We start from the raw sequence: 23,837 nt of genomic DNA on the forward strand, positions 1-23,837 counted from the left end.
CTTGTTTATAATTATGAAAAATTAAAATAAAAATGAAAAATCTGAGAACAAAAGGCTCTTTTCCAAAAAAGTGTATCCCACTCATAAATCAAAATCTTTTAAGATTCCTAAGATATAACAATAGAAATGACACTATATAATAGCTTTCTGTTCATATAAAGGCATCAAAGAGGGAGATGTATGCTTCCCCAAGATTATCACCACTGTAATGAAGACGATACAATGCAGAGTCCAAACTGTAAAGGAGTTTTCTATGGAGAGTAAGGTAGTCCAGATAGTCCTGTTTGTAGATAACAGTATACTGGTTCCAATAATGCCTTGGAATACTGCAGAATGTTCTGGAAAAGATGCATAACTACTCAAAAGAGTTTGGCCTCACGATCAACAAAGGAAAAATCAGGTGGACCAAAAAGAATGTTTATTGTCAATTGGCATGTATATCTGGGATAGATTTTACAGATGAACAAGTTGGGCCTAGAGTTTAACAGAAGGAGGAGAGTGAGCTGGATTGCTTTTAGGAAACTGTAAGATTCTCCTATAAAGAAAGTTATACTTTGATAACAATATTCTACTGATGCATGGCTGAAAGATATGGAACACCATTCTTCAAAGGTCAGGAAATAAGTACTAGAGAGGGCAACAGAAATGCACATTGTGGGTGTAATCAGGCTGCAAATTATAACCACTGAAAAACTACAAAGAACAGAAATAAAGATGTTATCAGGGAAATGAATGCAATGGGCTAATTAGATAGCAAGGGAAAACGAATGACAAGTTCAAATGTTCCACGAGAAAGCAAGAAGGCCTCCAACAAGGGGAAACTCCAAACCCTGTGGTGAACTCATGGGAGGACATGGAGAAGAGGTACAGAGAATAGAGAAGGCATTACTGGGCTGTGATGTGCATTCCTGAAGAATCCATTTGATCCATTTGATCCATTAGATCCATTTGAGAGTTTTCTTATGTGGATGTCCTATTCCAATTATAAAAATCAGACTTTTTTTTCCCAACAGGAAAGATCTCTCCTTAAGGAAGTTTAAACATCTGAGAATGAAAATGGTGAATGACTAAAACATTTAGCAGAGTGCCTGGCACATAGTAAGTGCTATATAAAGAATATTGCATTTATGTGCACTCAGACATTAGTCAATAGCTTAAATGTACATAGTACTAAGTACTTTCCTCAGAAAAGCCTGGGAAGTTAGGAAGGTTAAGTATTATTGTCTTCATTTTACAGACTGAGGAATCCAAAGAAGAAAGTGACTGAAACAAATTGGAGGGCTGGGGAGAGGGAATATGACATTTCTACTGTCCTCACTTCTCATAATTATAGCAACTTTTGGCACATGTCACTGTTACACAATATGTCAGATAAAATCAATTCTGCTAGATGCAAATCCAGTGCACTTCTACCACAGTAAAGATCAGTTGTCCCTTCTCCATCACAGTTTCAATGTATCGCAGGTTGGTGTAAGAAATTAAATGGAAATTTTGGGGAGAGTTTTGCAGAAACCACAGATGACATGTGAAGGCCAGCAGAAGACACCAGAAGAGTTTAGAAATTCAAAAATGCATAAAATGTATGTATAGTATTGTATAATATCAACCCATCCAAATTTTACAATGAGGTACTGTAAACACTTCATAAAAGAAAAAATTCACATTTCTTCTCTGGTATGAAGGGAAGGCCAAAAAATTTTATGAAGATTTTCTAGATTGCAGGGGACACCACACCCCTAACCCCACAATGTGGAAGGGCTTACTGTAGTTATGGGTGAAGTTAAACATCACTTTAACTTTACTTCACCTCCCCCCAGCTCCCCAAATTTCTCCCCAAAATACTTGCAAAAGATAGTGGAAATTTAAAAGAAAAGTTGCCAACTAATTTAGAATTTCAGAACTGACTGGGACCTTAAGAAATCATTAGTCAACACCCATCTTTTACAAACCCAGAGAGTTTAAATAAGTTGCTGAATTGCATAATTCTAGTGCAGTGTTTTTAATTAGGGCTGAGTCGGTGACTATCTATTAAGAAATACTATGTGCTGGGCATTTTGTTAGATACTGGGAATGCAGGTACAAAGAATGAAACAATCCATACTCAAAAAGTGACATATTTCCAGAAAATCATTGAGAATTTCACTGTACTCAGGATAGTGTTCAGTATGTGGGTATACTCATGAGGGTCAGGAGGGTGGCTCAATAAAGTTAATTCTGATCAGGTGCAATTTAAATGGAAACTATAGCTACAAAATCATTCGCCACAAATTAAGTATTCTTAGTATGCTCTGCTGGTATGTTTATACTTTCTGATCTTGTTCTATCACTTCTTAAAATTGAAACCAATTTTTCTGGTAGATCTTTTGGGAACTTCCTGCATCGCTGTCCCAATACAGTCTAAAGATATCCTCAGTTAGACCTCCTGAATATTACCAAAACCATTTTCAGGTCTTAAGGGGACAAGGGGACAATGTAGGTTACACAGGCAAATACTAATCCTGATGCTATTCACCCCCTGTGAATCCCTGAGAAAAGAAAGACAAATTTACCTGTTGTTCTGCAATCAAAGATGTTCGGACATTTTGCATTTCTTCATTCTTTCTTTTTTCTTGTTCTTCAAGTTGTTCTAAAAACTTGGCCTTTTCTTCCTGAAGTTTTTCTTGAAGCTCAGCAACTAAACTTGATGAATCTTCACTGATATGCTCAATGGGAGGACTTAAAAAAGTGAATATAATATTGAGAAGAGGCTATTAAATTAATGAAGTGACTTCTTAAATACCTCAATGATTTTAATTTAGCTTAGAAACTAAATAGGCTTAGAATACCAGTGATAATATATGATAATTTTTCCCCCTCAAATATAGTAATGCCTGAGTAAGAACATATCTATATGAAGTTTGACTTCCTAGGCTATAGAAAAAGCAACTGCAAGGACATGGTTATGAGTTTAATACAGCAATATCACCTTAGCTAAAAGGGTATAGTTTGTGGCATATTTTAATCGCAGAAAGAAGGACCAAAAAAACTTTAAAAAGTTCATTCTGAAATATGTGTTTCAGAATATGCTTGGCTAGTAATTATCCAGGCTACGCCTTAAGACTTCTTGTGAATGTGAACTCACTACTTCACAAAGTAGCCATCTCAGTTTTAGGAAGCTCTAATGGTAAGAACCCATGTTATGCCAAAATCTGCATACCTTGCTACTTCTACCTACTGTTGTTAATCTGCCCTACAGGTCAAGCCAATCAGAAAAACTGTGATCTCCCTGATAAGTAATCATATTAATCCAAGAAAATGCCCTCACCAATAAGCAATGATCCCACGATCAAATTCCAGTATATCTTTCAGACACAAGAGAAAAGCTTTCTATTTTTACTGTCTATTTTCAGCATACTATTGTTACTATCTTACCAATAGAGAAATCATAATTTAAAATTTGTAAAATGCTTCACAGATATTGTTTCATTTTTTTCCTCACAAAAACCTTGGGAAGTGGGTGCCATTATCCTAATTTTACAGATGAGCAAACTGACACAGAGATAAATGACTTGCCGAGGTTCATGCAGATAAGTATCTGAGGCCAGTTTTGAACACAAGTTTTACTGACTCCCAATCAACTTAGGCCTGATGTCCGGGAAAAAAAACAAAAAAGCAAAAACTTCCTAACAATTAGCAGCTTCAAGACAAGGTAGATTACTGCTCCTTGAAGGTGATTTAAGCAGAGCCCGGAGATAGTGAGGTATCCTTCTTGTATGGGCTACCACTAGATGGCTGCTGAGGTCCCTTCTACCTCTCAAATTCTAGGAACCCATAACCATGCAGCTAGGATCTAAGAGCTATAGAAATGAAGGATATTTATAGAATTATTGTAGTAAAACTGGTTTTTCAAATATCTTCTTTGTATCCTCTTCAGTAGACAAATGAGTGCTGTCTTGAACAGAGTATGCATCAGTAAATATTCAGTGAATGCTCTTTTCAAGAGTCAAAAACCTTAGTCATCAAACATCTCTTGCTTGCACAAAGGTTTTCAACCTTTCAAATTTTTGGGTCATGGATCCCTTTGGAAACATGTGAAACCTATATACCATCTTCAGAAGGTTTTTAAATGTATAAAATACATATTATTACAAAGGAAATAAATTATACTGAAAAAATTAAAAAACAATAAAATTTAAACAAATTTTAAAAATTAAATTTATATATTAAATATATAATATGTAAATATAATAGAAATAATTACATATGAAATATATTCATAATATAAATAAATCTTAATAAAATAAAAATTAAAAAACATAAAAGAATTAAAGAACAATTCCAGATTCCTGGTTGGGAACTACTATTCTATCAAAATCCCTTGACACTTCAATGCCCTTCCTTTAGAGGAAAGAGGCACAGAAGAGACACTCCCCTCAAATTAAAAGTTGGGTGGGGGAGTCTCCTTGATAAATCATTTATGAATGAGACCGTGGTTGCATGTAAGCTCCAAAAAGTGGACCAAATGATGCATGATATAATTTAAGTTTAGTTTGTAATAAAATCAAGATGATTTTAGCATATATTATAGGCTATTGTTAGCCTATTCAAGCCTATGTTGTGTACTTTCACAATCTCCTTCTCTGGTTTTGCTTTCATTCCTTAGGAAAATTCCTCTTCAGTCTTTCAAACCTCCAGCTCCTCCTCTATAAAATGAGATAGTTTGACCAATGGCTGTTTAGTCCCTTCCAGTTATAATATTCTTTGAAATCGCCATTTTTATATAGTTTCTAGTTACTTTTTAGTTTTTGTCTAAATGCCACAGCCCTGTTTCAAAACTCAAGGAAGTCTCTTGATTAAAACATCACATAATCAATTTAGAAGATTCCTTTTAAATTGATGCTACTGTGGTTTGCCTACAGCCAGGTCCAACAACTTACATGAAAACAGGTTGAGTTCATGAATGAAGTATGGGCAAATGGCTTTTGAAATGTCTTGAAAGCCTAATGTTAATTTTTAAAAAATCTGTTCTTCTAAGAAACAAAAACAAAATCCCCACCTGTTCTTTGCTATCTTTGTACTAATACATAATACCTGATTGGAGCTAAGAAGCAATATAGACAAGACACAAACTGTGCCTTTACACAGTTCAGATTCTTAATTGTTTGTTCAAGCCTTGTTTTTTATATCCCTTAAGACTTCATTGGCTGGGGGGTGGGGGAGGTGGGAAAGGAAGGCACATAGGGGTGATCTAGTAATGTTTCTAAGCAGGAAAAAAATAGTATTTTAACATTCTAATAGTAAAGTCTCTACTGCTACTGTTGCTACTAGATATGCTTCCCCTTCCTACTGGCAATATGGAAAATAGTGTAAGGAAATGGCATTCACTTAAGAGACCAGAAAAGCAAAGTGGTACAGTGGAAGCAGGCAATGGTTTTGGATTCATTTAACCCTTTGTAAATTTCAGTTTCTTCATCTACAAGATGGGCATAATACTCCAAAGGGTTGTTGGGAGAAAATTCCCTCAAAAGATTACATAAAATGGGAGCCATTATTTTTAGACATCAACTACATAAGATTTTACAATCTTAAGTAATAGGTTAAAGTCTACTGGTTGAGGACTCTGTTTTAATCTAAATGGAATTCAGAGTACTTTCACTTTGAATACTATTTTATTTATATGTTACAAACTAAACTCTATTCTAGCTCTATTCTAAATATTTTATTATTCACTCAAAAATTTATTATGTGCCTACTATGTGCCATGTACTTTGCACTGAGGATATAAAAAAAGAAAAAAAGAAAATTCTTGTTCAATCTAATAGGACAGCCAACATACAAATAAGTATGTACAGACAAGATTGTATATATATACATATATATGTATATATGTATATGTATGTGTGTGTGTGTGTATATATAATGGAGATGATCAAAGGGAAGGCAGTAGAATTACAGAGGATTGCAAAAGGTAGGATTTTAGTTGGACTTGAAGGAAGCCAGGAAGCAGAGATGAAGAATAATATTCTAGGCAAGAGAGCTGAGAGATAGAGCATCTTGTTCGAGGAACAACAAAGAGGTCAGTGTAACTGAATTGCAGATACGATGGAAGTAAGGTGCAAGAACGCTGCAAAGGTAGGAGGGGACCAGGAGTAATTTGAATTCCAAAGGATTTTATATTTGATCTTGGAGGTGACAGGGAGCCACTGGAGTTTACTGAGTAGGGTGAGGGTGACATGGTTAGACCTGTGCTTTAGGAAGATAATTCTGACAGCTGAGTGGAGAATGGACTGAAGTGGGGAAGGACTTATAGATGGCAGATCAACCAGCAGGGCACTGCAACAGCCCAGGAGTGAAGTGATGATGTTCTACACTAGGGTAATGGCAATGTCAGAGGAAAGAAGGCATAATGTTACAATGGCAAAATCGACATGCCTTAGCAACAGTTTTGGTTATGCTCAGCTTAAGACATCCACAGTATATCTAGTTTGGGATGCCCAACAGGCAGTGGTATATTTAATACTGGAGGTCAGCAGAAAGGTTAGGGCTGGATAAGAAGATCAAAGAATCACTAACCCAGAAATGATAATTGAATCTATGGGAGTAGATGTGATCACCAAGTGAAATAGTATAGAAGGGTAAGAGAGGAGGGCCTAGGACGGAGCCTTGGTAAAATGGAGAAGACCTGGAGTGAGAAAGTGACAAGTTAAGGATGGCACCTAAGTTGCAAGCCTAAGGGACTGAGAAGACAGTGATAACTTCAACAATATTAGGAAAACTAGGAAGAGGGTAGAATTGGGAGAGGTGGGTGTTGGGGGGGGGGGAATGAGTTCAATTTTTGTGGTTGTAATAACTAACAATTCTAATCATTCTAACATGCAGTTAAATATCATTTATAAAAGGTCACAAAATTGTAAGCAGTAAACAAATGATAAACTATGCTATGACCAAGTTGTTTAGACTTCTAGATGAACTGCTAATGACACTAAAATTATTTTGTAAAGATACAGTTTAAATATTACACATCACTTTTAAATTGTTTAAATAAAAAAATCTGGGAGAAATAATAAATGCAAAATAAAGGAGACATCTTTTTTGGGGAAAGTTTGATAGTTGTAACTTAACTTCACTGTACATTATGCCAGTTGTTTTCACTTAGTTTATTAGCTCTTACACAAATCTTTTAAGGTGTCCATATGATCTTCATTATCTTTTTAGCCAATAACAAAAGAAACCTGAAAATCTAAACTAAGAAGTAGGTTTTAGTACCTTGTCATTAGCGCTACACTGAAATCACAGAAAAAAGATAGCTTGTTAAGTATACTTCTGATATTTCTAAGGGAAAATGAGCTACCTTCTCATACTCCAGTATCTTAAACTCTCAGACTAAATTTAACATAGAACTGTAATATAATTAATTACTGTTATTTCAGATCATACTGGGAGATTCTGATACATAAGTTCTTGTTTATTTATGTCTTTATCATAATCTTTTAGGCCATGAAAATAATGTAAAAGGGCTTTGTAAACTTGTAAACTATGAGGAACTAGACTAAATGTAGGCTTTTTTAATATTATTATTGAATGACATGTTTCAAAAGAATGAGAAGGAAGTTTTAGTGGAAATCTAATTCTCTACCAAAACTGCACTTAGTAAAACGCCAATTTCATTCCTGAAAAGCAAATGAACAAAAATAACTAGTTTCTACTACTACCAAAGGAAGTATTGGTTGAATTAATGTGGTGAATGGGAATAAAAAGGGAGTTATAGAAATGACTGAGGTTTAATTATATCTCAATCCTATATAGAGTTTCATCTATAATCTTTAATTGCACTTAGTCATAATCATATATCTAGAAATGGAAAGGACAATAGAGGTGACTAAGTCCAATCTCTCATTTACAGATGAAGAGAGGTTAAATAATGTGCTCAGAGACAGAGCTAATACGTCTGAGACAAAATTTGAACCTATTATCTTTCTGATTTCAACTACAGAGGTGTATTCACTTCACTGCACTGCCTCAGTATATTTATTTCATTTCTGTCTCCTGATCTATTCTCAGTACTGACTTGTTCAAACATCTAGCTACTGATCATATATATACCCTATTCCCAACAGATGACATGCATAAATGAATATATAAAGAGAAATGCATGAAATCTAACAAAATGTCTCAAAATCAAAGTTTTCAGGCACATCTACCTGGTGGGGAGATTACGGAGGAACTACTAATGTGGTCAGCATGGACACAATCTGGCTATAGTTACAGAGGAGGCCACTGTGGCCAAGGGAATAAGGATTAGGGGAAAGAACCAGAGGAAGAATTAAAAAAAAAACTCCAATGGGACCAGCTTAGTTCAGTTCTTGTTCCCACTTACTCTGGAAAATCCTCATTATCTTCTCTCAAAATTCAATCTGTCCACGATCACAAATCCTTAGCTGGAAAAAAAACTCTGAAGGGCATCTAGTCCAAACCATTCATTTCACAGATGAAGAAACTGAGACCTCGTCAGGATTGAGCTGACCAAGATTATATAGGCAGTAAAAGCTGGACGGCATAATTGAATGCAGGTCCTCTGATTCCGGATGTCCAATTTCAACAGGTGATTTTTTTTTTAAGTCCTAAGCTTCCATGACAGTCTTAAAATTTACTAAATAATATGTCTTCTAAAATTCATTTCTGAAAGATGCTAACACAAATATACACTGGTTAAATCCTAGTTATAAAGTTTGATTCAATTACATATATGGGCTCCTCAACTTTGAAAAAAGCACGTTTTTCAAGAATGAAAATAAAATTTCTGCCTATCACATGCTATCTTCCCCACTATCAGTTAAAAAAAAACTGGAAATATTTTCCTTTGGTAAATAATTAGGTTTCAGTCTGAAATAAAATTACAATGAAGAATCTGATTAGCCTTTTATAACCACAAGTTCACAAGTTTATGAGAAAAAAATGAATTTTATGGTTTATTAACAACACTCAAAACAAATAGTAATTTATAGGATTGACACAATATCTTAGAGGTACAAATCTGAGCATGCTTTTGTGAACAGGACATACTAGACTAAAAAGCAACCCATCTTTTTTCTCAAACCACTTCATCAATGTTTAAAAACAGGATCATGTTATTTTCCTTGATTGTTTAGACCTTATCTTCTAGCACCAGAAGGAAAGTTTTGGCATTTAGAAACAAACAGGCTGAATTTAGGTGATTTGCAGGATGAAAGAAAATGAAGAAATAGGTGAACAAACATAGAACAATATTAGCCACACACAATGCCAAATGAAGAACATATTCCTTAAACATACAGGCTTTGAAGACATGAGAAGCTGCTAACTTGCTATTATGTATTACAATTCTTCTATATACAGATGATTTATGAATTCTATTAAGTACAAACATCTACATATTGTACACATAATGATGAATAGATGTGGTGTAAATTTTCATATACATTTCTTACAGCTATGATTTTGATAGCATAATTGTATCACAACTGTCATATGACAATGGTATTTCAAAGTAAAGGCATGCCTTGCCTAACATCATTAACTGGTTCCATAAAAACATGACATTAGGCAAAACAACATTACAAAACATAGTTGGTTTCATGGAAATGGGGTTGTAAATACAAAAGCGAATACAGTACTGTTAAGTTATAAAGGAGTGTGATTAGAATTATTTATGACATTATTGCATAATGATATTGGTCAAGGCAATATTAAATGGAGTACGTTGATGGTTATTTCAGATAAATGTACACATAACATACAAAAAAGGAAAATCCATAGTCTTCAGGTCTTTGAGATTAGTTGAGCCAAGGTTTTGGGCACTTCTAACTTGCACAGGTAAATTCATCATAATATAACCACCAAAAATTCCCTCTTTATATTATATTAAGGATGAGTCCTAAAACTCTAAAATAATACATTTAATGCTATAATCCAGGGACACACACAGTCCTAAAACACTAGGCTGACAATTAAAATGACAAAAGGAGCCACACAACAGCAGGCTGCATGTCAAAGATTCCAGAGACCAAACAATGAATGTTATATAAATAAAGTCCTTTGAAAACCTTAAAAGGATTATATAAATATATCTATTATTGTTGTTGTTACATGAAGCTTGAGAACTGACCCTGCTACTATCACTGTATTTTCTAAATGGTCACTGCAATATTGCTCAAAATTACATACTCCTTTAATGACTAGACAGCAGTAAATATATACATAGTTAAAACACAAATTTTGACCTATACAACCAAATGACTCTCCCCAACATTTCCCTTAAGCAAACTGAGAAAAAAAAATCCTAGAAAATTGCAACATAGACCTTAATCAGAAAATGCAGGCCTTTAAAAAGTACATTTCTGAAATTAAAATATTTCAAAATTTGTGATTTCAATCTCACACACGAGTACGCACAAAGTACTTTTCATTTAGTCTGTCCTTTTTTAAAGGATATTACAAAAAATGATTTAAACATCAGCCCAAATACAAATGATTATTTAACAATGTTAAAACCCACACACTCAATTTTATAAGAATAACATATACATTTTGGGCATATGATCATATAAAAACCAAAATTATAAGAGAATGTGAGATAGAAACCAATTAGTGGAAATTATAAACGCTTTTAGGCAACTAAATTCTTACCTTTTGCTTATCTGACTCTCAAGATGTTTTATTTTTTCCAACAGTTCTTTTTCAACAGCCTCTCTCTGTAACTCAAATTCTTTAAGGGCAACTTGAACAGCTTCCTCTTTTTCACAATTAAGCTTCTGAATGAGTCGTTCTCTGTCTTGTTCTTGATTCATAACTATTTTCTCTTTGTCTTCTTCAAGTTTATGGATAATAGCTTCATATTTTTCTTCTTGTTGGGCCATTCTTTCATTGCTTTGTTTTTCAAGGACACTCAATTCCAACTCCAACTTACTCTGCAATTCCACTATTTGCTCTTTCAATTTAGTTTCAATTTCAAAAGCTTGTTGATGTAAAGATGTTACCTTGTTTAGTTCAGCTCTCAGCAAATTTGATTCTTCTTCATGTCTACCAACCAACTCTGAAATGCACTGATCTTTTTCAACGGTCATTAGAGTTTTCAGTTCTGCTAAATCTATTTGGTAGTCCTCATTATTATCTAGAATCTTCTGGTTTAACTTGCTTATCTCTGATCTCAAGTTTTCTGTTTCTTTTTCAATAAGGATCTTTAAGGTTTCTTGCTGTTGGGCTTTGTTTTCTTCTAGTAATATTTTCATTTCATCAGTTTCTGCTTCTTTCAAAGCAAGCTCAACCTCTAACTTGCATCTCAGGTCAGACAAATCAGAAACTTTCAGTTTTAACTCCTGTAACTGTTGTTCCTTTTCTTGGACAATTACTGCATGAGATTCTTGTATTTGATCAAGTCTTTGTTGATTTTCCTTTTTTAATTTCTCTAAAGAAACTTTGTGGTCATTCAAAACTTTTTCAAATTCCTGTGTGTGCTTGTCTTGAAGGGTATCTTCTAGTTCCTTCAGGTGACTCTGCTCCAAACTCTGCAGCTCTGCCCTAAGGAGATGTAACTTTTCTTCATTCTCAACATGGAGTTTTTTTAAGTCTTCCAACACAATTTCTCGTGATTGCTTCAGTTCTTTAATTTCAAAATTTTGGTTCTTCATTGCATGCTCCATCTCTAGCAGCTTCTGATCTTTTTCATTTTGCAGGCAGAGGACAGCTTCTTTTTCATTCTTAACCAAAGCAAACTCATTATCTTTATTTTGTAAAACCTCTTCAAGACCTACTAAATCTCCTTTTAATTTTTTAATCTTTTTTTCGTTTTCTTCACTATCTTTTATTAATGTATTGAGCTTAGCTTCATACTCATTTTTTAAAGACTGCAGTTCTTTCTGATGCTTTTCTTTTAGTGTTACTTCTAGGGAACATTTTACTTTTTCAATGATATTTCGTATTTCTACGGCTGTACATTTTAAAGAATTAGAGAAATCACACTGTTCTTTCTGTACAAGTGTTCGGAAGTGACAGAGGTCTTCTTTTATGTTTTGTAAATTGAACTGTGATTCTTGGGCAACAGCTCTACATTTCTCCATTTGAACATTTAGAGAAGCATGGTCTTCTGAATCTTCTTTACCACATATATTTGTATCCTGCATGCGTCTACTGTCTATTGCATTGATAACTGAAGAATAGAGTGATTCTACCATCATTTCTGGACTCTGTGGATCACTTATGGGATTAGGAGATGCTAGATTTTCTTCTATTACAAATTCATTCACTGCTGACATAAAATCAGATTCAGGGCTTTCAGCTAAAGAGTCTAAATCTAAAGATTCTTGGTGAAGGGTTTGTTCTATATTTGGGTGAGGAATTGTCTCAAAATCAAATGTATGAGCATCAATGCTATCTGGAGACAATTCTTCTAATGGACACACTGGCGGACACAGGGGATCCTGAATAGTGAGTGGAGGAGGAGTTCTAGGTGAGGTAGTAGTTGTAATTCCTGTTGTACTTTCCATCCTTGGTGTAGTAACTGATTGTGGGGATGTCTGACTCATGGAAGCCTAGAGATAAAAAGAAAGACAAAAACAGTATTCAATTAAAAACTATATTCTTAATGTTTATCCACAAACGAGCTAAACAAAAAAACCTTACCTTCTGTTCACTCAGTAGGTCTGTAATGGTCTGTGACATTTCATCCAAACTTTGTGCTGCTTTCACTAAATTATGTAGCGCAAGTACATGCTGGTGTAGAGGTTCAAAGTCACAAAGTAATGGAACCCTGAGTGGAAGAAGAGTTTTTGTTTTGAATTTCTATATTATTATGACATGATGACAATGAAATACTAAAAACATATTAGATAAATTAGATCATTAAAATCTTTTTTTTAATGAATCAGGAATATTTTAAAAAATAACAAGGTAAAGTACCAAAGTATAACTAAGCAGGTATATTTAGACCCTTATCTCTTGAGAGCAAATGCTCTTTAAGGGCAGACCACTGATTCAATGGTTGGTTTTATTTCTCATACTGAGCTATATTTCTGCCTGATTAACTTAGTATTTCTCCAGTGAAATCCATGGGACTCCACTAAAAAAGACCCTGAAGCAATATTTTGTTTTTTCTACAATATCTTCCTAAAAATTTCGCTACCCTACAACCCCAAAACTCAGTATTGTAATGTAAACAAATGAACATCACACTGAATCAAACATAGTGATACCATTTACCTGAGTAATGGTTGTACTTCTGAAGGACAGAAAGACTGCAGAAACTTCAAATCAGTTAAGGAAATATCTGGAAGTTCACCATCAAACTTCCGAGGTTTTCGAGTCTGGGGACAAGACAATTTACACAGAAATGTAATATGGGAACAGAATAATGATGAAAACACAATTAAAAGGCAGAAATCAATACACATGATGGGTTTCAATGTGATCAAATTAAGTTGTAAGACACTACATCTTTCCATTGAAAAGTTCAATTTTCTATTAATTCTCCTAAAAAGAAATTGCTAAGATTCACCATAAGTCTCAGCTAATTTTGATCTTATGTGGTGTCAAAGGATTCTGAAGCACTATTCAATCAACAAATTGATGCTATTATGTATTAGTGGTTATACAACCTGTATTTTGTCAATTAACTTGTTTTGTTTCTTATTTTAAAATATTTATACATATATGCATGTGTGTCTATACACATATAAATATAGATAGATATTGATATACATACATATCTACTCTAATATGCATTAGTCAGGTTTTGTACTTTCCTTCATTTTCCGAAAGACCAAAACCAGATACCCTCTAATACCAAGAAAAATTCTGATAATACTATGATGAAAAAATTTAAGACTTTGTATCAGTTGAGTCTTAAAACAAATCTTTTAAAGAGCTAAATTAAGAAACTCCTCAGAGCACAAAGTTCATTATGCTTATAGGGACTATTTTAAATGCTGCCACATGATTTTACTGACAGTTTCCACATCAGGTTCTTCCCCAATGCTAAATATTTTCAAAACTGTAGGTGATTTAAAACATGCAGAATTTAATAATGTTTAAGAAAATGCATACATACACAAAAAGAAGGGGGCCAGGAGTCGAGTCCCCTAAACAGACGGTTTCTTAAAAAAGATTTCCCTGTGTAAAGAGATTAACAATGATTACAACAGAAGGAATAACAAAGGAAAGGCAAAAATTATGGCATTTGTGAAAGATTTAAAAGAAATTTGAAATAATTCTTCCCTTAAAAAAGTTTATATTCAACCTTTAAGCCTTCAAAAGATATGCTCTAATAGATTTCACTGACTGAAGAAAATTTTTAAAAATATTTTAAGAATATTTTTTTAAAAATCAACAAAAACAAAACAATGATTAAAATTAAATGTCATGACATTCAGTCTTCTGCCTCTGTGCTTTTAGGCTATTCTATATGACTAGAATACAATCCTTTCCTCCCTTCCACCGGCTAGAATCCCTAGCTTACTTAAGAGCTTGATTCACGTGCCACTTCCTTTAGGAAGCCTTAGTGCTTTCTTAATGTACAAATTCTATTGTATTTACTTATCTGTATAAATACGGTCATCACTTTTAATATTAACTCCTTGAAAGTAGGGATGGTTTTTTATATTTTGTCTTTGTTTACGCAGATCCATAATGCCTTGTATGTAGTTGATGCTAAATGAATGCTACCACTATCTTTACAAATAGTCCTCAGCAATTCGCTCTCCCAAATCTCTGAGCATCCCACTTAAGCCGATGGATAGGATCCATCAACAGTATGTCAGTAGATGAAAGTGTAAAATTTCTATATTTCTATTTAAACCTAGGAATTCAGTACCAGTAGATCTGTATTCAAGTGTCAGCATTAGCACTGTTCAGGGAAAAACACCTTTTGATTAGCTTGCTCATCATATTAAAAAGAAAGCCCTATAGACACCAAAATATTTATAGTGGCACTTTTTGTGCTATCAAAGAAACTTGAAAGAAAACAGGTATCGATCAGTTGTGGAATAGCTAAACAAACTATGGTACATGAATGTAAAAGAATATACATACATTATATATATAAAAAACCATGCTGTAAGAAATAATGGATGTAAACATAAAAAGTAAAGAACTACATGAACTGATACAGAGCAAAGCAGAACTGAGAAAACAATATACTCATTAACGACAACAAATGTAAATAACACACACACACACACACACACACACACACACACACAGAGTAAATGTTGCAAAATTATAAACAAGAAGCATGGCTCAAAAAAACTGATGAGAAGACACTGCCATCCCTTTATGAGGGGTGAGGGGCACAAATGTTACACAGTGCACCTATTTTCAGACTTTTGTGATCTATTGATCAGTAGGTTTCTTTTTTCCTCTTTTTTTTGTTTTTAAAAAACACTATTTGTTAGACAGAATGGCATTCAGGGAAGGGGTGGGGAAAGGACAGCAGGAGAAGCTATAGTTACATAAAAAACAAGATGTTAATAAAAACTTATCAAAATATTAAAAACAAAATAATTTTTAAAAGGCAATTTAAGGGAAAATTTAAAAGGCAAAATAAAAGAGCATTAAATTAAGTGACCTCTGAGATCATTTCTAATTCTAAGAGTCAAGATTCTGTATTTTTTGCTTATTCTATAAGGGGAAAGATAGTTTTAAAAAACAAACCATTAAAACTAGTTTGCATTGCTCAAGGAAATTAGATGCAATCATGATAAGTGAGGCCTTTGATTACCAAGTTACCTATCTTACTCTTTTATTTTAGAAATGCAGGTAAATCCATGCTTTTCTACTTAGAGTAACAATTTACTGACATGAATCAATTTTTAAAAGCATAAATCAAAGTCTCCTTTAAAGTGAAAATAACTATAAATTTTACATTACAAAGGTCAAATTCTTATCAGTTTATTAGTTTATCTGCAACCTACTATCTGTCAGATGCCAAATGGTAAAGACTGAAAACTGAGTAGATGTCTGTTATAACCTAGCTTGCTGTTTTATAAACTTACGTATACAGTAGGATAAGCTATGTTCTTGTAAACACATGAAAGTTATGTGAAATAAATGCCTGATGCATTAGAAAGAACCTTATGACCCCAGTCTAGTACTCTACTATAGCTTGCTTAGGCCAATAATCAGTGCCTAATGATTCTGATACAGAAGATATGGAAGGGAGATGAAAGTTGATGACATAATGTGGAGGCAGATAATGAAGAAAGGAAGGAGAAGGAAACCAGAGTTCTGCACCTGCTTTTATGATCATATGCAATTAATGGGCTCCCCTTAGACTCAGTTGCCTTATCTGTTAAATAAGATACAAAGAAAAAAAAACAGTCCTTACTCTCAAGAACCATATATACTAATGGAGGAAACAATAAGTAAGGAGTATTAGTGAATCTGCATATAGATGAGTTAAATCTAAGATTAGAAAGACAGGAAGGGGCCAGCTTATAAAAACTTGAGAGGAGTTCATACTCTTATCCTAGGAGCAATAAAGAACAACTAGAGTTAACTGAACACAGTGGGAGCAGAGTGGAGGAAGGGAAATGGAGAGGGAGGGTATGGTGACAGTGAGATGTATATTTTACAAAAATCACATTAGCAGCTGAATGCAGGGCAGATTGGAGTAGGGAGAGATTTGAGGCTTGGAGACCAGTTAGAAGATGTAGTAATTTTTATGTAGTGATAAGGGACTGAATTATGTTTGTATTTTGAGTGAATGGAGAGAGTGAAATGAATTCCATAGATCTTGTAAAGGTAGAAACAAGATGTGGCAACACACTAGATACATAAAGTTCAAGTGAGAAGGATCCCAGGATGATGGGAAGAAAGACAGTAACCAGAAGTTGGAAAAGGGGAAGGTATGGGAGGGAAATATGATGAGCTCTGTTCTGTTCTGAATGCCTGAGAAAGCAAATGGTTATGTAAGACTAAAGCTTAGGTGAGAGGTCCAGAGCTAGAGAAAATGAATGGATCTATCTAATTTAAGGGAGTTAATGACAACACTAAATGAAATCATAGCCAGCAGAAAGGGAAGAAGGACCAAGATGGACCCTTTGGATGTGGGGGCGGGGAGAGACACTCAAAGTTAGCAGTTGAAATACAGATAAAGAACCAGAAGGGAAAGTCAGAATGACAAACCCAGGAGACAGCAGTGTCACAGAAATCTGAAGAAGAAAGAGTACCCATAAGGAGGTGATCAACAGTACGGAATGCTATAGAAAGTTCAAAAAGGACAAAACTAAAGGACTGAGAAAAGGTTTAGCAATTATGAAATCCATGGTAACTTTAGAGAAAGCAATTTTAGATGAATGATGAAGTCAGAATCCAGATTCCAGAAAGTTCAGCTTTCTCAAGGAGTTTAGCCATGAGGAGGAAAAATATAAGATAATGGCTAGCAGAGACGGTAGGATCATATAAACGATTTTTTAAATAAGGGTTCATTTCTGGGTAGCCAGGAAGAAGTTTACAGGGGTAGAATGAATATAAAAAAGTAGGGATTATAGTTGAGGCAATCTGCTGGAGAAGATGGGATCAAGAGTGCATATAGAGGGGTTGGCTTTAGCAAAGAGAAAGGGTATTTTATCTGGGACCAGAGTGAATGGTATGAGATAAGGACAGTGGAGAAGGAAGAATACTTGATGAATGTACCATTTGTTATAGGTAGATTTTGTTTATCTGGGGTGGGGGTTTAGCATGATATAACTGATCCTCAATGGAGAGGTCAAAGTAGGAGGTACCCTGGGAGGCTTAAGAAGAAATAAGAAGGTTTAGAATAGCTGGGGGTGGGGGTAGTGTAGATTAGGGAAGAAAAGAATTTTTGGAGGGAGGGCCCACTTCCTGACAACTCTAAGCTTCTATAAGTACAGAAAAGATAAGCATGGAAAAGAGTCCTGAGCTGGGGGTGATGAAGAGAGAAAAAGCTTGAAAAGTCTCTTCAAATATTTGGGGGGCTAGCAGCAGTGTGGAATGGGGATTATACTTATTCTGCTTGGATTCAGTAAGGAAGAAAAAGATTAATATGAATAATGACAAAATTAAGGAAACCAAATTTCAGATATTTTTTTAAAAAATTCAGAATAAACAGTCTTGTGAATTAAGATCTCTACCTCTACAAGTGTCCACCAGAGACTAACGACTGCTTTTTGGCAATGTTATATATACTGGTAAAGGGCATGAACTACATAAATACCCTTCCTTTTAACTATCATTCTATAGGGGCAACCAGGACCATTAGTTCTGGTACCCAAAAATAGTGTTAATAAAAAAGTTCCTACTTCTAAAATGATCTTTAAAGGAATATTTATTTGGATAACTCATAGATATGTATGCTAAAAGTAATCAATTACAAAATTTTGTAAATGTACATTTTGTGCAACATTTTCCAGTAACCGAAATAGCAAATTTTCTATGGGAAGCAAATATCAACACTTTACTTTGCAAACCTTGTGGATTGAACACATGAAATTCATAAAAGAAACATTTAAATAAAACACAAAAGCCATTAATGAAGAATACTTACTAAACAGTTTTCCAAAAGATTCCCTTTTTGACTTTTCCGCTTCATATAAATGTTTTCCATCACTGATTAAAGCACCAGCCCACTATAAAAAGCAATACATATACATTAATGTAGTCCATCAATTCTCTCATATATATGTGTGTATACACATACAGACATGTAATCTAACTTGCTTACCTCCCTGTAGTGTTTTATGAACATTTTTCTTCTTACAACTTCAACAACAGCTAAGCAGTACATCTGTGGAACTGTACTAAGAGCTTCTACAATCTTGACTCGTTCTAGCAGCTCTGTTACAAGGCGGAGCAAAGCTTGCAGCTTCTCTCCCTCTTTGTCAGCATGAAGCATAACGAAGCAACACCACCTGTGGATAAATTGTGAATGTGAGCATGTAACAGGTTAAAAAGCCACAAAACATCCACTACCCAAAGATACTTTCCAATTGAATTTTGAAACAGACATAGAAACAGCAGACATAAAAATGGTAGCTCATCTAGTACAGTACCTGAGAAAATCCAACTTCATTTGTGTTAATCAATCAACTTGTATGACAATATATTATTGACAAAAATTTATTAAATCCTTTTACTAGGAAGTTTTAGATTAAACTTAAGTTGCATAAAATTAAATTTTGTAATTAGAAATATACTAGAAATCACTTACTTCAATCTGACTTGTAGATTATTTGCAAGTTCTTGTTTGGCAGTGGTACATTTCTGTTTAATATCCAATAGTTTTCTATGATTATTCAACATAATCATCAACTGATTTGCATGACTCAGGCACAAATCAGGTAGCACAGAAGTATCTTTCAAGTTTTCAGCTCTCTTCTGGTTAGCTAAAAATCCCTTTAAAAATAAAACATTTCTTTTAGATGTACATATATTTGAATTATAAACAGTACAAACAGTAGTGAACAAACACTCAAGTTATTAAGTAAACTTTTTTTTTGCAGGGGAGAAGGTGGGGCAATTGGGGTTAAGTGACTTGCCCAAGGTCACACAGCTAGTGAGTGTGTCAAGTGTCTAAAGCCGGATTTGAACTGAGGTCCTCCTGACTCCAAGGCCAGTGAGCTCTACTTACTGTGCCACCTAGCTGCCCTTATTATGTAAATTCTAAAACAAAACTTTAAAATTTAAAATATCTACATTTAAAGAATTAAAATATACATTTCAACTAATACATTTTATTGGAAGACAATTTGATTTACTTCAGCAAATATTAACTAAGCTCTGTATTTATCAGGCTCCATGTAAGGTGCTGAGAATGAAAAGACAAACCAATCCCTACCCCCAAGGAGCATATATTCTCCTATATTCATGAACTGATGTGGATTTTTTTTAAGAGGCAAGATTCCCTTATACTTAATACAAAATCTTTTCTTATTTTTTGTCAAAGAAAAATATACACATATGCCCACAAATACAATTTAAAAACACACAAATATAACACTGAATAAAATTTCAGGCATGGTACAAATAAGATTAATTTTAAAGTTAGAAATGAACTTCTGGAACTCTAGTTTAAACCTTACCTCTTCATTTTAAAGAGAATCAAATTAAGGTCCAAAATGGGTGAGACATTTAACTATAATCATAAAGTTATGTCAGTGGCAACACCAGGATTATGATCCAAAGCTCTTTTCACTAGACTGGCACACATTGCAGTGTTCCAGAACCAAAGTCCAGTTAACGAGGGTTTGATTCTGCCAAGTCTCACAATGAGATCGCATTTGCCCCCTTAGCTTAGGCTCTCTACTGGCTTCTTTCTTGGATTTTGTTTCCTGTGAATTTCTAGTTATTTTTAGCTGCTATTCTTCGTTCTTTATGGCTACACTCTATAGAACCCATATATCTAACAAGTTTCCACATCTTGTCAATTCTACCTACATAACATCTCACACTTGCTACCTTATCTGCATTCACAAAGCCAACATTATTATAGCTCAGAACCTCATCACCTTTCACCAGCTACTGCAGTATCTTCTACCTGACATATTGACATATAACTAAGAAGGTGATTTACTTAAAATACAACTCTGAACATGTCACTCCACAACTCAACTTCAGTGATTCCTTATTACCTCTAGATCAAATATAAACTCCTTAGACCCTTCTGCAATTTGGATCCAATATAGCCTTCCACCTTTATATATTATTCTCCTTCAGGAACTTTAGTTCAGTCAAACAGGCCTTCTTGCTGTTCCTCAAAAATGACATTTCATCTCCTATCTAGGCTGTCCCAAGTGACTATAATGCATTTTTTCCTCATCACATCATAAAATACTGATTTCCTTCAAAGTTCAACTTATGAACAGCTAGCTAGCTTTATGGAACCTTTCCTAATTCCTCCAACTGCAAGGACCTTTAGCTATACAGCACAGCACACTGGCTAAGACTAGAGTCAGAAAGACTGAATTTGCAAACCCTGTTTCAAACATCTACTAGTTATTGTGAGTGTTATGCCTGATAAATTTGCCAGGGTGTTTAGCTAAGAAAATTGGGAAATATAGTGCATCTTACCAACATTTTTCACTTTTCAGTGAGTCAGATCATTAAACCAATTCTTTTAACTTAAAAAGCATATCTCAATTATATATTATTTGATCTGAGAGAATGATATACGAATCATATGATACCCCATTCTATTATTTCATATTCCTAATTGTTAAAAGTGAGCCAACCAAAATCTGCTTTCTATTTGTCCGTTTGTCTACTCTTCTATGTGATGACACTTCAAATATTTAGAGGTGGTAGTCAAGTTTCCTCTTGGTCCTTTCTCCTAGAGTTAAACATCTAGTCCCTTCCACCATTAATCAGGACATGGCTTATCAACCTTGTTGTCTTCTCCTAGACTACTGTAGTCTTATCTTTTCTTTCCCCAGATCTAAAGATTTCACCATATTCTAGTGTAAAAATTCCCTCTACCAATGCAGCTTACCAATTCATCTGTAACTTAGACTCTTACAAACTCTCTAAGTGTCAGGCGCAGGTCTCAATCCAAGGTCTTTCTGACTCCAAGGCCAACTCTATATCCACCATGCCAGCTTGCCTTTCAGTCTGGCAATGTCCTTACTAAAATGCGATATCCAGAACTGAATGTAATTAAATAGGACTGCATTTAAAGAATGATCAATCACACCTCCAATATTTCAAATCATGTGGTTTTTTTTCCCCAGCTTTTTAAAATTTTCAAAAGGCTTATAAAATTACTAATCTCAAACAAAGAGGACAAAATACAAAAGATGACCGATTACCTTAAAGTGAAGTAGATTTCCATTACCAATCTAATCATGAAATAATATCTAAGCCACTTTTAGGTTAGCAAAACATGTCCTAGCTTTTTTCAACAAATATATCCACTGGTTAATGTGAATATCCTCATTTGCCACTAGTTTTTAAATCACTTCATTTTTATATTGATCTTACATTAGTTACTAAAGTTACGTAACATCTTTAATCCATTATTAAAAGGATACAATAATATACAATCACATATTGATATAAGGAATGTTCTCTGATGACAGTGCATGGATGCTATAGAGAACAATGAGAAGTTTTCTTTTCTAGTATGAGGGATGTAATTACCTGAGCAAGTTCTTTTTGTTCATTTACCAATCGGCTGCAGCTAGCTATCATCTGGTCCAGTGCATAAAGCCTGTCTTCAAGTCCTTTAATGGCTTTCATGTTCTGATTATCCAGTTTGGCAACAGTTTGTCGACACTCTACCAAAAAGGGCTGAATGAACCTTGGATCAAGCTAAGAGACAAGAGCAAAGAAATGTTTCAATGACTTTCCGAAGTATTTTTTAAAGAAAGTAGTTCACATGCATCCCAAAATGATGATATTTACACTATTTAAAATTTATATTTATTAATTTTGAGCTTAAATACAAAAATGAGAAAGAAGGAGAACATTTCTCATGTACACAGTAGAACATTAAGAGAGGATTCAATATAAAACAACAAATTACTATTTCATGAAAACCTATGTAATAAACCTTACGTATTGCTTTCAAAGCAATCTCACTTTTCTGTGCTTCCCTCTAGGTTTTCTTTTGTTCTCTGCTATGCACTTTTTATTTTATTTTTTTTCTCCTCCCAACCCCCACAAGGCTACAATTAAACTGGAACACACACACACACACACACACACACACAAGAGAGTACTATACTATGCAAAATTCTATTTGTAATTTTTTTATCTGGAGTTGGATAGCCTCTTCCTTGAACAATTCCAAATCTTTCCATGTTTTCATAAATTAACCAACTCATCATTTCTTATATCACATCAGTATTCCATCACAATCATATACCACAGCTTGTTTAGCCACTCCCCAGTTGAAGAGTATCTATCATTTTATCCAATCTGATAGGTGTAAGATATCTCACAGTTATTTTAACTTACATTTCTCTAATTAATAATGATTGCATTTTCTCATATGATTATCTATAGTCTTGATTTCTTCATAGAAAAATTGCCTGTCCATATCCTTTGACAATTCATCAACTGGAGTATTAGTCACACTATTTTAAAAACTACTTTTGAAGTAAATTTAAAAGAGATGCTCAATTCAGTAGCAAACTATGCTAAATCTGGCTTCTCCTCTCATGGAAAGGTCAAGATAAACAAGGTAAAAACAGAACTGACCCATAACATCATTGTAGAAATCTGTGGGACAAACACAAATCGGGCAAACAGCAAGGAAGTCATAGAGTCAATGTATGTACTCTGTCAATGAATGCCATGTCATTAGCAATACAGAAAGAAAAGGCCATGTGCCATAATTCAGTAAACCCAATACCCTACAGAAAATGTTATGTTCGAATTCTTATTAGAAGCACAGTAGGTATAACCCAGGTAGAAGGCTTCCATAAACTAACTGGAAAGGTATAAATCAAAAATCGAGAGTGTAAAGACCACTGTAGCTTATGGTAAGAAAAATATCATCAGAGGCAGCTGTAAGGGGCAGTAGCCAAAGTATGAGTAGTGTAGTAGCTAGGTCTTTAATGTTTTATTTGAAGTACTGTAATGTCCCAGAAAATTGAATAAACATATTTAAAGTACCAAAACATATTCTTATATCATAAAGAAATTATTTCACAATCATTTCCACTATTGGAGCATTTTCTCTGCCAACATACTCATCATCATTATTTGGGAAAAATGATCAGTATTTTACTATATACTGTCAAAATGCAATTAATGTAGACCCAAGATGCTGTGCTACAGGCTTGTTGCTTAAAGTCTGCTTCCTTAAACCAAATTAAAAAAAAAAACAACTTAAAATATTAAGTTCAAGTAAATTTTAAAATATATCAGAA

The 23,837-nt window shown here is 34.1% G+C and overlaps 1 protein-coding gene across 2 annotated transcripts in view; it reads right to left on the reverse strand.

Annotated features, from left to right (window-relative positions):
* The window catches only part of RB1CC1 (RB1 inducible coiled-coil 1), an 87,452-nt gene that overhangs the window by 19,017 nt on the left and 44,598 nt on the right, over positions 1-23,837 (reverse strand). For both annotated transcript variants that reach the window (XM_036752291.1, XM_036752283.1), the window contains exons 8-16: positions 22,102-22,272; positions 19,178-19,362; positions 18,692-18,878; positions 18,515-18,596; positions 14,060-14,121; positions 13,213-13,316; positions 12,637-12,763; positions 10,645-12,545; positions 2,550-2,715 (exon numbers count right to left, since the gene is read on the reverse strand). In XM_036752291.1, coding sequence (XP_036608186.1) covers positions 2,550-2,715; positions 10,645-12,545; positions 12,637-12,763; positions 13,213-13,316; positions 14,060-14,121; positions 18,515-18,596; positions 18,692-18,878; positions 19,178-19,362; positions 22,102-22,272 — 2,985 coding nt within the window. The remainder of the gene's footprint in view (positions 1-2,549; positions 2,716-10,644; positions 12,546-12,636; positions 12,764-13,212; positions 13,317-14,059; positions 14,122-18,514; positions 18,597-18,691; positions 18,879-19,177; positions 19,363-22,101; positions 22,273-23,837) is intronic.

This window comes from Trichosurus vulpecula, chromosome 1 (genome assembly GCF_011100635.1).
Source record: "Trichosurus vulpecula isolate mTriVul1 chromosome 1, mTriVul1.pri, whole genome shotgun sequence".
NCBI classification, from domain to species: domain Eukaryota; kingdom Metazoa; phylum Chordata; class Mammalia; order Diprotodontia; family Phalangeridae; genus Trichosurus; species Trichosurus vulpecula.